Source organism: Hippoglossus stenolepis, chromosome 4 (assembly GCF_022539355.2).
Source record: "Hippoglossus stenolepis isolate QCI-W04-F060 chromosome 4, HSTE1.2, whole genome shotgun sequence".
In the NCBI taxonomy this organism is placed as follows: Eukaryota; Metazoa; Chordata; class Actinopteri; order Pleuronectiformes; family Pleuronectidae; genus Hippoglossus; species Hippoglossus stenolepis.
The window spans coordinates 3,591,720-3,603,471 of NC_061486.1; the positions used below are offsets into that span (position 1 = coordinate 3,591,720).

At 47.7% G+C, this 11,752-nt stretch overlaps 2 protein-coding genes across 3 annotated transcripts in view; one reads left to right on the forward strand and one right to left on the reverse strand.

Annotated features, from left to right (window-relative positions):
* spred3 (sprouty related EVH1 domain containing 3) overlaps positions 1-4,423 on the forward strand; it is a 7,477-nt gene extending 3,054 nt beyond the window's left edge. For both annotated transcript variants that reach the window (XM_035153667.2, XM_047339509.1), the window contains exon 6: positions 511-4,423. In XM_035153667.2, the coding sequence (XP_035009558.1) occupies positions 511-1,512 (1,002 nt within the window). In that variant the 3' untranslated portion in view covers positions 1,513-4,423. The remainder of the gene's footprint in view (positions 1-510) is intronic.
* Positions 4,424-4,644: 221 nt separating this feature from the next.
* dhx34 (DEAH (Asp-Glu-Ala-His) box polypeptide 34) lies at positions 4,645-11,546 on the reverse strand. The gene is made up of 16 exons (XM_035155233.2): positions 10,578-11,546; positions 9,771-10,082; positions 9,307-9,561; positions 9,110-9,212; positions 8,805-9,022; positions 8,549-8,723; positions 8,186-8,379; positions 7,965-8,066; positions 7,618-7,881; positions 7,121-7,294; positions 6,888-6,990; positions 6,414-6,520; positions 5,930-6,196; positions 5,554-5,745; positions 5,038-5,182; positions 4,645-4,945 (listed from the first exon to the last, which is right to left on the reverse strand). The coding sequence occupies exons 1-16, from the start codon at positions 11,259-11,261 to the stop codon at positions 4,803-4,805; spliced, it is 3,438 nt and encodes a 1,145-aa protein (XP_035011124.2). The 5' UTR covers positions 11,262-11,546; the 3' UTR covers positions 4,645-4,802.
* Positions 11,547-11,752: the final 206 nt, after the last annotated feature.

Genomic DNA, 11,752 nt, shown 5'->3' on the forward strand with positions numbered 1-11,752 from the left:
CTAAAGGAGATGTATTCTGTTTATATTCAGGTTCATCATTTTAAGTAGTGTTATGACTTGAAAAGGTTGACATGCTCTTATGCTATCCATTGCTGCAGCTCCTCTCTTCAGCCTCTGGCGGAAACACTTGGTTTTGGCTGCTCTGATTGGCCAGCTGGTCCTCTCTGTTGTGATTGGTCAACCTCTTCCAGCGCATGTAGGAAATGTCAGCCTCCGCTCTAGCTCTACCTGGCTTTGATTAGGGGGCGTGTATTATGCAAATTTGGGGGTATCATGATGTCACATTACGTCACCATTTCCAGGAAGTATCTGCCGGATTAGAGACGAAGTGTTTCAGACAGAAAAACTGAAGCTTGACCTCTTGGTTTCTCCGTCTCCATCTTGAACTCGTCTCTTAAGACCTGCTGACGTCCCACAGAAGTACAGTTCATCCAGTTTCTGACCCTACAGGTGAAAAGCTGTAATCGCACTGTTCCTGACTCATCCTGTAATTCTACACCCTGTCCACAGATCCACTCCAGGCCGGGACAGCACCAGCTCTCACAAATGACGTCTGTGTTGAATCCCCCTTCACCCCCACCACCACCTCCTGCTCCACCGACTCCTCCTTTGGGTCCTCCAGCCTCATCCCCCCTGTCCCCCCTCTCACCCACCATTTCTCTGCTGGAGGAGGGGGACCTTCGCAGTGTGGACCCATGCAAAGACCTGTGGGGTTCTAGAGGTTATGAGGACTACCGACGGGCGGGGGCCACCAGGACTATGGTCGGGGGGCTGACTGGGGGCGTGGTGGTCAGTGCTGGAGGGAGCCTGCAGGACAAGTCGGAGCTGTGCGTGGTTCGCTTTGAGAAGGACGTGGCCGGAGTGGGGACGGCCGGCTGTGAAGTGACAGTGAGCTTGGACAGTAAAGCGTCACAGCGTCTGTCCTCGTCCTCACCTACCTGTATGTCCATGCCCAACGCTGTGTCAGGCGTGTCCTCAGGTGCCGGCTCACCCCAGGAGACGTGCAAAGGCTCGCCCTCTCCGTGCTGCATCCACGCCTCACTGGCCACGCCGCAGTCACGGACTCGTAAGAGAGGAGGAGGGGCAAGCAGCAGCGACCAGGGGGCTATATCCCCTGATGACGACAGCCCCTGTCCTCAGGGGTCATCGTCGTGCTCATCTCGATGTGTGTACTGCCGCTCGGTTTTCAGCGCTTCGGAAAACGGGCGGGGCCGCTGCAGAGATGCCCCCGACCCGGCCATGCACTGCCTACGCCAGTGGACCTGTGTGTGGTGCGCAGAGAGTCTGCTCTACCACTGCATGTCGGACTCGGAGGGAGAATTCTGGGAGCCTTGCTCGTGTGAAGAGTCGATGGGGGGCCACCCGCACCCCCTTTGCTGTGCCCGCTGGTTGGCCCTCCTGGCCCTGTCGCTCTTCGTGCCCTGCATGTGCTGCTACCTGCCTTTGCGCGCCTGCCTGCGGTGTGGCGAGAGGTGTGGCTGCTGCGGGGGAAAGCACAAGGCGGTCCGATGAGGCCCGGCTCTGGGGTGGGAGGGGTTCCCTGGACCAAAGGGGGTTTGGGTGTTGGGAGAAGAGAGCATCGACAGGGACAGAGGGGGGTGGAGCTCAGCTGGTGGAACAGCGCTCTCAGTCGACCCAGACCTTTAACGTGGCCCTCCGAAGCCCCACGGCCTTCCACTGCATTCCGCTCTTTCTCTTTTCAACCTGGGGCCTTCCTCACTGGTCCATGCCTGCTGAAGGTGCGCTGCACTCAGACCAGGCTCTGTGGGAGTCATCTGGAGCCTTCATGGTGGATGTACCGCGGGTTGGCTGATCTCCAGTCAGCAGTCAGAGACTCTAATCGCAGGTAGAGGGGCAGAGGCAAAGATGATGTGTACACTGTTTCCAATGTCCGTTTTTTTTTATTTAGAAAGAAAAACACAAAAACAAAAGATGTTTATATATATGATTGTAATAATTTTAATTGGTATATTTTATTAAATGTAAAACATATTGACAGAACCCCCAGTGGCACACACTATCACGTATTCACAAACACGAGATCTTTGGGGGCGTTACTTGTTTCATGTCGGCCTGTTGATGATGAGATATCACCCTTTACCTCTAAGTTTACCTCAGATGTTTCTCAAACCCTGGTCAAGGAGAGAGTTTTGGAAAGAGTATCAGCATCTGAGACCACTGCTGCTGTGCGTTGGTCTGTGAAGTCGACCACTGGAGGAAAACCTTATCGAACGCAAAGGGACGATTACAGTCAAGGGAAAGCTGCAATGACAACCACAAAGACTTAAAAGTCCTAATGTGATTCATTTTATAACCAAACACAAGAATAGTTTTGTTTTCTGAAAAGAAACGAAATCACAAATGTGCGTCGAACTTTAACCTCCCTCACTCTGGACATATTATTTCATCTCTACATGTTTTTTCAATATTAATCATAGAAAACATCCCATTCGACCGCTGTTCGTGTTGAATCAGTCACGGTGCTTTCAACTGAGGCCTCTGAGCGAGTTTATTCTCCCCCCCCCCCTAAAAAGGACCCCATGCTGACTAATCTGTAGATGTGTCCAGGCCACCAAAAAAAAAACAAGTGCAATGAACAACGTATTGAGAGTATTTTTGTACCAGTCGCTCTAAAAACTAGCGTAGAATTTGAAAAAAGTGTTGGAAATGAAAAGTGTGGTTGTCTTGATGTGTTTCGATATCGCGTAGGAAAAGAGAAAACAGGAGCGCGCTCATCTCTGAGCAGCAGCACGTAGCTCACACGTGTTAAACACGAGTGCTGCAGACTGTTGAGCCTGAGATCAGGAAACAACTTGAAAAAGACGATCGGAGGAGGTTTCTTTGTTCGGGGAACAGTGTTTTGCTAATGTTGCTTTAAGTATGAAGTCAAAAATAAAAGCTGCTATTTGAAGTCCTGCCCAAACCCCGTTTTTCAAACTGTCCCCGAGTCGGAAACAAACCCAAAGTTCTGAGGGAACTAAAGATTATGTTATTTGTAAGTTTACAGTTAAAGACAAATTCACCCCCAGGCAAAGTGATGTACGCTGCATTTCTGTGTCTGTTTTGCAGATTGATGGATTATTTTTCTACTTCTGGCCACGGGAAGATGAGGGTAGATCAGCTCGTCAACAGAATCTTAATAATTCTCCTCAGTAATATCAGGTTTGTTGTGTAAACTCCTCAGAATCAAAGAGCAGGGGCCTCGTGTGCAGCCTCCACTTTGCACCAGTGTGTAACAGTCAAGCAAAGTGAGATTTACTACACAAGAGGTCAACTATGAAGAATCAAGATCTAAATGCATCGAGCATCATATAGAGACAACGTCTTCTAAAGAGAATCTTTGGGGGAATTTCTCTTTTAAATCCAGAGACTTTCTCCTTCCAAACAATCTCCTTGAATTCAATCAGGCTGCACCAGACTCCGCACACTCGTGGATATCAGTTCCCTTAACGTGCCTGATTCAGTTTCACCAAGATCCTGGTTTTATTCCCATTCTCTCAATGTTAAAGAAAGAGATCGACACCATCGGTTGTTTTTGTGTGATCTCGCTCGAAATGCACGGAGCATCCCAGAATGACCTCAATCGAGAACCCATGGATTCTCCTTTAGAAAGTAAAGATTGATATGTTCTGTGTCGGGGAACCAGTGTTGATGAGTTTCACTACAAATGGAAGGAATCAGCTGATTACGGCAGAATGAACCTTTCAGAAGCTTCACCTGATTATTTACATTTTAAGGTTTCGCCAAGAACTTTTATCCAAAGTGACTTAAAGTGAGTGACGTGAACAGACGGGGGGGGGTTTGGAGTTAGGACACTCGACCGCTGATGAACACGACCCTTGACCTCTCAGATATGGGACTCAAACTCAGCCCCACCCTCCTCCCTCCCTCACACACACACACAATCCCCACAAATCTGCAATGCATAGATGTGCACGCACACACACACACACACACACACACACTAAATGGTGCAGACATACAGAACTAGTAAAGCCATTGCACACAGTTTGCTACTTCTGGTCCAGAACTGGTGTTGGAGTACTGACAGTCATGCGATCACAACTGCAGGCCCCATTCTTACATCTTAATAAATGTGCCTTTTGATTTGAGTAATCAATAACTTATGATTTCTAAGTAACTCTGTATTAAGTACTACTTCTTTTTTTTTTTCTTCGGGGTTATTGATTTCTGCCAATGTGCATATTTTTCAAATGTACGTATTTATTAGTTTTCAAAGTAATTAATGAGATATTACCTGTTTATTTATTTATTGAGATATTTATTCTGATTCTTTATTTTTTTGAGACAGGTTTTTATCTTCCGTGCTGTCTTACTTCTGACTTTGTGCCAATGTGCTGCTTTGAGGTGTTACATATCGTGGGTTTGTATCATTATTAAACCCTCACTCTATATTTTAAAATCAGCGTCTTCTTCTCTCTCTCTCTCGCTCTGCTCTTTTCCCAAAGACTGCATGAAAGTGGATTATTCCAAAAAGAGGAATATGGAAAAAACATTCTGTGCTTGAATCCACTCTTTTGTTTAGTCAACATTTGGAATAACAACATAATCTGTGCATGTTTTGGAACATTCATTTGGGAGAGTTGTTTTTAAACACTCAAAATATACTCAGTGACACTCAGAGGGAAGTAGTAACACTTTAATTTAAAGTTTCACAAGTACAAAAGGAAGGAAAGTCAAACGTGTCATGATTGATAAGTGATGACCACACAGATTCAGTCCATCCTCAACAGAACAGACACGAGTTGTGTTGAGTTGTTGTGGTTCATTTTAGTCGCCTGCTACTTGGTGGAGTACATGTGCTGGCGTTTGTGTTTGAGGATCTCAGTGGAGGTGAGGGTCAAGTCTTCATCACACACGTCACAGTGGTAAACTCGATTGAGACTGGACATCGACGAAGGACCTGGTTTCTTATCTTCTGGTTCTGAAAATCACAATCCCTCAGTTAATTTTGTGCACGTGCATAAAATAATCTAATACCGAAAAAACATTTTTTTTAAATGACAAATTCCTCACCCTCCTCCTGCTGCTGCTGTTCTCCTGGCGGCCTGCAGGAGGCCTCGTGCTGCATGCGTTCCAGTGGAGTCAGAGGCATGTAGAGGTCACAGTTAGGACAAGTCCAGAAAGTCCGTAAACACTCGCTGTAGAGATCCCGAGAGTCCTGCACATACACAGCGGTTTACTCAATAACACTTCACTTATTATCTAAAGACTTATTGAGAGGATTTAAATGTATGAGACATGAAATCACAGCTCAAACCAGCCATCAGACCTTTTTAATACCTTCTCCACCTTTTGTTGAGGAAAGTGAGTTCAGGGATTTTTAAGGACCAACAGAAACCCAGCAGTTACGTTCAGATGTTAAAGTAAAAAGTTCTAACTTTACACCAGCGAGTACAGTTCACCCCAAGATCCACAAAACAACATATCCGGACATGGAATGATTTAGAAAACAGCTGAAACATCTATTTTCCGTTTCTTTGTAACTCAGAGATCTGGATGTTTCTGTGAATTTGCCACAGACGCACTTACAGCCAGACAGTTGTAGGTGAAGAAGCTGGAGACACGCAGGCCTCCTTTAATCGGGTGCGGCTTGGCCTCGGCTCCTGGGAACAGCGGTTTTTGACCCGGAGCTTTGCCATGAGACAACTCGGACTCAGGCTGAGGGCCGACGTACAGGTTCTGGATCTGGAAAGCTGCGAGTCGCCGTAGGCTGTAAGTGACCTGGCGGGGGGTGAAGACATTAAATGAGACCGAGGAACGATTGACGAGAATCTGAGTCACTGAGAATATCTGGAGAGTAGAAATTAACAATTCAGACACAAACAAAACATATTATTATTATTTGGACCAAGATGTGTAAGAGCTACATTAGACTGTAACTTCCTGGTCAGTGCTGCGTCAGTACCTCCGTGTAGAGCAGGAAGCGGACCAGGCCTTCGCTCAGCTTCTCCAGGACTCTGCGGGACACCCCCTGGCCTAGTGCTCCCTCTACCGAGTTCTGCTCCAGCTTGACCTGCAGGAGGCGCTCCCACTCAGCCCTGTGAGTAAGAGCTGTGGACAGCACCTTCAGCGCCTCCTCTGCCTCCCTCAGCTCCACCTCCAGCCAGCCGTCCACCACCAGACGCGTACAGTCAGCGTTACTGTCCACAGAGTTTGCAACCAGCAGCAAAGCCTGGTGAGCAAAATGCAAACACACAATATTGATACTAGTGCATCATGTGGGTAGGAATGGAATAGACCAATAATGATGGGACATTATACAGATAATATTTAAAAACTTGGATCATACAGGGAAGTTATCAGGGTTGATCCAGGATGATTAAAGTAAAACATAAAACAATGAATGAAAAGATTTGCAGTGGGAGCAGGAACATTCCTCTGGTACTGACTTGCAGAGCGGGAACCCGCACGCAGTTGGACAGATACGGCCGGTTGGTCTCCAGCAGAGTGACGAAGGACAGCAGCTGGTGTCTGCTGCTGTCATTACGCTCCGGACCTGCAGGCGGGAGGCAGAGGCAAAGAGACGCTGGATTTAATCCTGAACATCGGCTCATTGTGACACCAAGGAGGTTATTTTTGTGTGTGTATGTTTTGTTAGTTAACAGGATTACGCAGGAACTGCTCGACTAAATTACCAAACAACTTGTTGGAGGGATGCAGTATGGGTTAGGGAAGAAGTCATTAAAGTTTAGTTTGGATCCGGTTCAATGTGGTGCAGATCCAAATAATAATAAATAATATAAAGAACTGGATCTAGTGAATTAAAATGTGGTTTCACGAGGGGACTGTTTGGCCTTGGCGGAGGTTTGAGCTCTCTGAGAGTGATTCTAGTTTATTGTGATTAAATATTCTACACGTCGTACCTTCTCTGCTGTCGTCCTCGGGAACATGTAAGACCTCTGGGTCAATGGCAAACACGCTGGTCGGGTGGATCACCACTCCCTGCTTGTTCTTCGTGTGAAACACCTACAAAAGGAAAATCATGGAGTGGAATCATTATTTTAATCAGTGAAACAACTGCATTACGAACACGAGTCCTCCCACTTGTTGTATCGTTAAAGCCTTGGAAGGAGGGAGGCGCAGCAGGAGGTCTGACCTGCTCGGAGTCCTTGCGGGTGGAGTTGTGTTCATCGGGCAGCGCCAGCTGAGGGTAGAGGCCTCGGCAGAGCAGCAGCTTGAGTAAAGCCTGCTGGCGGGAGGACATGTCCTGACTGACAGTGACGGCGTCCTGCAGCTCGGATATGTTGTGACGCAACTTGAACTTCACTTCCTGTTGCAGGAGAACAAAGGACACAGTTGAAGACAACACACATACAACCAGTTCTACAATGTGATATAATGATGCTAGAATCCACAACTTCGTTCAAGGTCTTTTCTCCAAACTGCAGCAGTGAGGTTGTAAAATCTGACAAACAAAGATCCTTATCTCTAAAAATGTTGTCTTTGAAATTATAAATGTTATTTGAAGTAAATTTTACTTTTGCCTTTCTAAGAATGTTTGCATGCAGTATTATTCAGCAGTTGCTGAATAAATGTATTCATCTGTAAGTATCACATGTTGCAGGTGAGGGCTTCACTGTATTCTGAGTTCACCTGAATGTCCACGTTCTGTCCTGATCCCTCCTTGTCCTTCTTGCCTCTGCCTTTTTCCTCTGTGTCCGATCCTGAGGACATCTCTCCGTCCTGGCCCTCCTCCAGCCTCAAGACTTTACGTTTGCCGTTCTCCTGCTTCTCGTGATCTCTCTTCATCTGGTGCAGCTTCCTCCTCTCGGTCAGCCTCTCCCTGCGCTGTCCACGGTCCCCAGCCGAGGCATCTCTGTTCTGCGATTCCAGGAGGCCGTGGCTCCTCAGCAATTCCTGTTATCCAGAGAGGGAGCTCGTAATGAGAAACAATGTCAACACATTTAAAACGTGTGTGAGCCACTGTGTGAACATCCTGCCTTGAACTGCCTGCGCAGGTTGACCATCTCATACAGCCGCTGCTCCTCCAGGCCTCTCCTCCTGCACCACTTCCTCGAGCCACCTCCTCTCTCTTTCTTCACCTGTCGATTTCAAATAAGAACAGCTTCAACTACAATAAAGATCGGATCTTATAAACGAACTGTTACCAATCTGTTTATATTGAAAAGTCACTGTAACATAATGTTTTTCTATTGCTGACCTCCACCCACGCATTGAAGGTACCGAGCAGAGTGAAGGGGTCTCCCTGGTTGCTGTGCAGGGGCTGGCGGGCAGTGGCGCAGTCTGGATTGTGCTGTGAGCTGCGCAGGAACGGTGACTGAACGCTGAGGGCGGCTGCTACCGTCAACACGGGCTCCACGAGGTTAAACAACGAGCCCAGGACCAGCATCTTCCCTGAATGAACACAAACACACACACGTATAATGTGAAGCTGCAACTGTACGTACAGTAATAAACTGAAAGAGACCAAGCTGATAAATGAACTTGTTGTTTTATGAACTTCATTTAACCACTGATTAACAGAAACAAACTTCAATATGGTTTTGGTTGTTGGGAATCTTACCTATCACCACATCCACAGGAAGCTGTGCCAGCAACTTCCCAATAGAGGTCAATTCCCCAGGAGCGTCTAGCGCCCCCTGCTCTTTCAAATAAGTAACTGCAGTCTGGATGCTCGCAGCTGGAGGTGGATCAATGAAGACAAAAGAAAGTGGATCTCCAAGAGACATGCTCTTCATCTGCAAGACATAAAAAAAAAACATAAATAAAGCTGGAATTGAACATTGGAAGGTGAAGAGTTGAATTGCTGCCCTGGATACCTGGAGAATGAGGGAGTCCAGAGCCACCCTGTGGATTTCAGGCACAGGATAAGGTGCAAAGGCGTCGTAGTCGGACTCGGCGTACAGGCGGTAACACACTCCTGGACCCGTGCGACCGGCTCGACCTTTCCTCTGCTCAGAACTGGCTCGGCTGATCCAGAACTCCTGCAGACGCTGCATCTTGGCCTTCGGATCAAAACTCATTTCTTTTACCTTTCCTGTAAAAGAACAAACCAAAATACTTTAAGTTGTTGTTCTGATTCTGGGACAGGTTAATTTCCAGCTATGAATAAACAGTTACACACCTGAGTCCACAACAAAGCGAACCCCATCGATTGTTACTGATGTCTCAGCAATATTGGTCGAGATGATGCACTTTCTCACCCCAGGAGGAGAAATGTCAAACACCTGAGTGATGACATAACAACGCAGAGTTAAAAGTGATAAACTACAGACTTCAAACACTACATGTTCATTCCAATCAAAACAAAGCCGACTGTGCCTTATCCTGCTGGGCCAGGGAGAGCGTGCTGTGCAGCGGTAAGACGATCCAGCGACTCGTGTGCGTGGCGTAAACCTGACAGGCCTCCTGGATGGTGGAGATCTCCGCCACACCGCTGAGGAAGAGGAGCAGGTCGCCGCGCTCCTCTGGCGGGTAACGCTGATCGATGCCCTGCAGGATGCGCAGGTACGGTCGGGGATCCAGTTTCTCAGAGCGGGACGGCTGCTCCTCGGACGGAATGGGCTGGTATATCACCTTTGTACAGGAAACAGAGAAGGAAATGTTGAATGCAATTAAAAATATACGTTTAATAAACTCACAAAACCCTTAAAATGTTACTTTTGAACATATATTCCTAATCTGATGCTTCAATTTTGTATGATAGGTCGTTAAAAATGTGTAATTACAGATCAACAACTAGACTAGATGTTTATTTCATCCTGTCCTTTACCACCTCTGCTCACCTGTATAGGAAACAGCCGGCCCGGCACCTGCAGCACAGGAGCGCTACTGAAATAGTCCGAGAAGAGTTTGATGTTGATGGTGGCCGACATGAGGATGAGACGCAGGTCCGGCCGCTCGGCCACCAGAGTGCGCAGGACCCCGAGCAGGAAGTCACAGTGGAGGTGTCTCTCGTGGACCTCGTCCACAATCACCACCTGGTGCTGAGAGAGCGTCAGGTCCTGCTGGATCTGCCGGAGCAGCAGCCCCTCGGTCAGGAACAGCAGTTTGGTGGCCGGGGTACGGGTGGTCTCAAAGCGGATTTGGTACCCCACCTAAAAATGAGGTTCACAGTTAAAGCATTGCTGCAGATAATAATTGTAATTTTCTATGTCTGTCGTATATATGTTGTCTATTTGATTCTTCAGTAAACATGGTACTAGTCTCCCTCTGTGATGTGTTTAGTGTCCATTGGTTGGTTGGATTTTCAGCAGGATTACACGAAAACTAGTGAACAAATTTCCATGAAACTTGGTGGAAGGATGTGATGCGGGTCAGGGAAGAACCCTTGGAAATTTGGTGCAGATTCAACATTTTGATGATAAAACTCTGGCACATAAAGGAGATATACTGATATTTCTTAATGTTTGAAATGTGGTGCAGCTTGATTGAACTCAAGGGGACTGCCGGGCCTCGGTGGACGTGTGTGCTCTCCTGAGGGACATTCTAGTTTTCCTATGTGTCGGATGAATGTCAAATTGTTATTGAATTATTATTATTATCATCATTAAATGTGTCCTTGGTCTGTTTCGGTGTATTTGGTGACAAACCTTGGAGCCGTACTGGTTGAGGCTCTCGAAGCTGACCCTCTTTGCCAGGGAGATGCAGGCGATCCTCCGGGGCTGCGTGCAGGCGATGTGGGTGAATCCCGCCGAGAGGAGGTACTGGGGCACTTGGGTGGACTTCCCGCAGCCGGTGTCTCCTGCCACCACGACCACCGGGTGTCTCCGCACCAGCTCCACGATCCGGTCCCGGTACTGGAAGATGGGCAGGTTCTTCTGCTCCCGCCGCAGCTTGGCCAGTTTACCGAAGCTCTGCCTCTGGGTGAAGTCCAGGAAGTGGAGCAGGGCCAGGCGGAGGTCCGAGATCTCCTGCTCCCCCGGGCCCGACGAGCTCTGCCGGCTCCGGTGCTCCGACTTCCCCAGGCGCTCCTCGACGTCCCTGGTGCAAACCGACACATTGATCCGGTACCGGGCATCGTATTCCTTAGGAAGCCCCAGATCTACCTTCACAGTCTTCCCCTGGCCCCCATCGTCCTCCCTTCGCCCCCCGGCCATCTCCCGCTTCGTCTTGAACCTCTGGAAGCGGTCGAAGAAGCTCCAGAAGTCCCGGTGCTCCTGGCTCCCGGCCTGGATGTAGTCATGCCTGCGGAAGAACACCTCGTCCAGCTGGGCTCGGCACTGCGGGCTGTCCCAGTCCCAGCTCCGGCGGTCTCTCCTCCGGTCGCGATCCATTTTAATCTCAAGTCACTAAACCGGATTCCGGTTTACTCACTGATTCATGAACTGTTTCCTCTGAATTAAATCAACTGCAGACTCCATTTCTCCCCACGTGTCGGAAACAAGCAGCGGGTAACTTCTTTATAAAGTTTCAGGCTGAAAAAGCTTTAAACTAAAACACACGAGGACAAAAATACAAATAAAACTAAAGACAAATCCAGCTGCAGCTTCCGAGGAGAACAGGGGAACAATAACACGGGGGGACCTCTTCCGTTTCCGCTCCGTTCTCCAAAGTCTTCCGGGATGTTTGCGAACTCATGATGGTTCCGGTGTGAATTTTCTCTCCCTAATAAACGAATAAATTAGTAAATGAATAAATAAATACAAATTAATACAATCAATCATATAAATGTAAAATAGAGGCTGATACTTATGTGTTATATTTAAGTGTCACACACACACACAGTGTTCATTATTCATGGATTTACTAAAAGGTAGATTTGGTG

Excerpts from the sequence above, each read along its gene's own strand:
- dhx34 (XM_035155233.2), bottom strand. The coding sequence starts at position 11,261 with ATGGATCGCGACCGGAGGAGAGACCGCCGGAGCTGGGACTGGGACAGC. Across the intron at positions 10,083-10,577 it reads TCAACCAGTACGGCTCCAAG|GTGGGGTACCAAATCCGCTT; the intron begins GTTTGTCACCAA and ends CCTCATTTTTAG. Across the intron at positions 8,724-8,804 it reads TGGACTCCCTCATTCTCCAG|ATGAAGAGCATGTCTCTTGG; the intron begins GTATCCAGGGCA and ends TATGTCTTGCAG.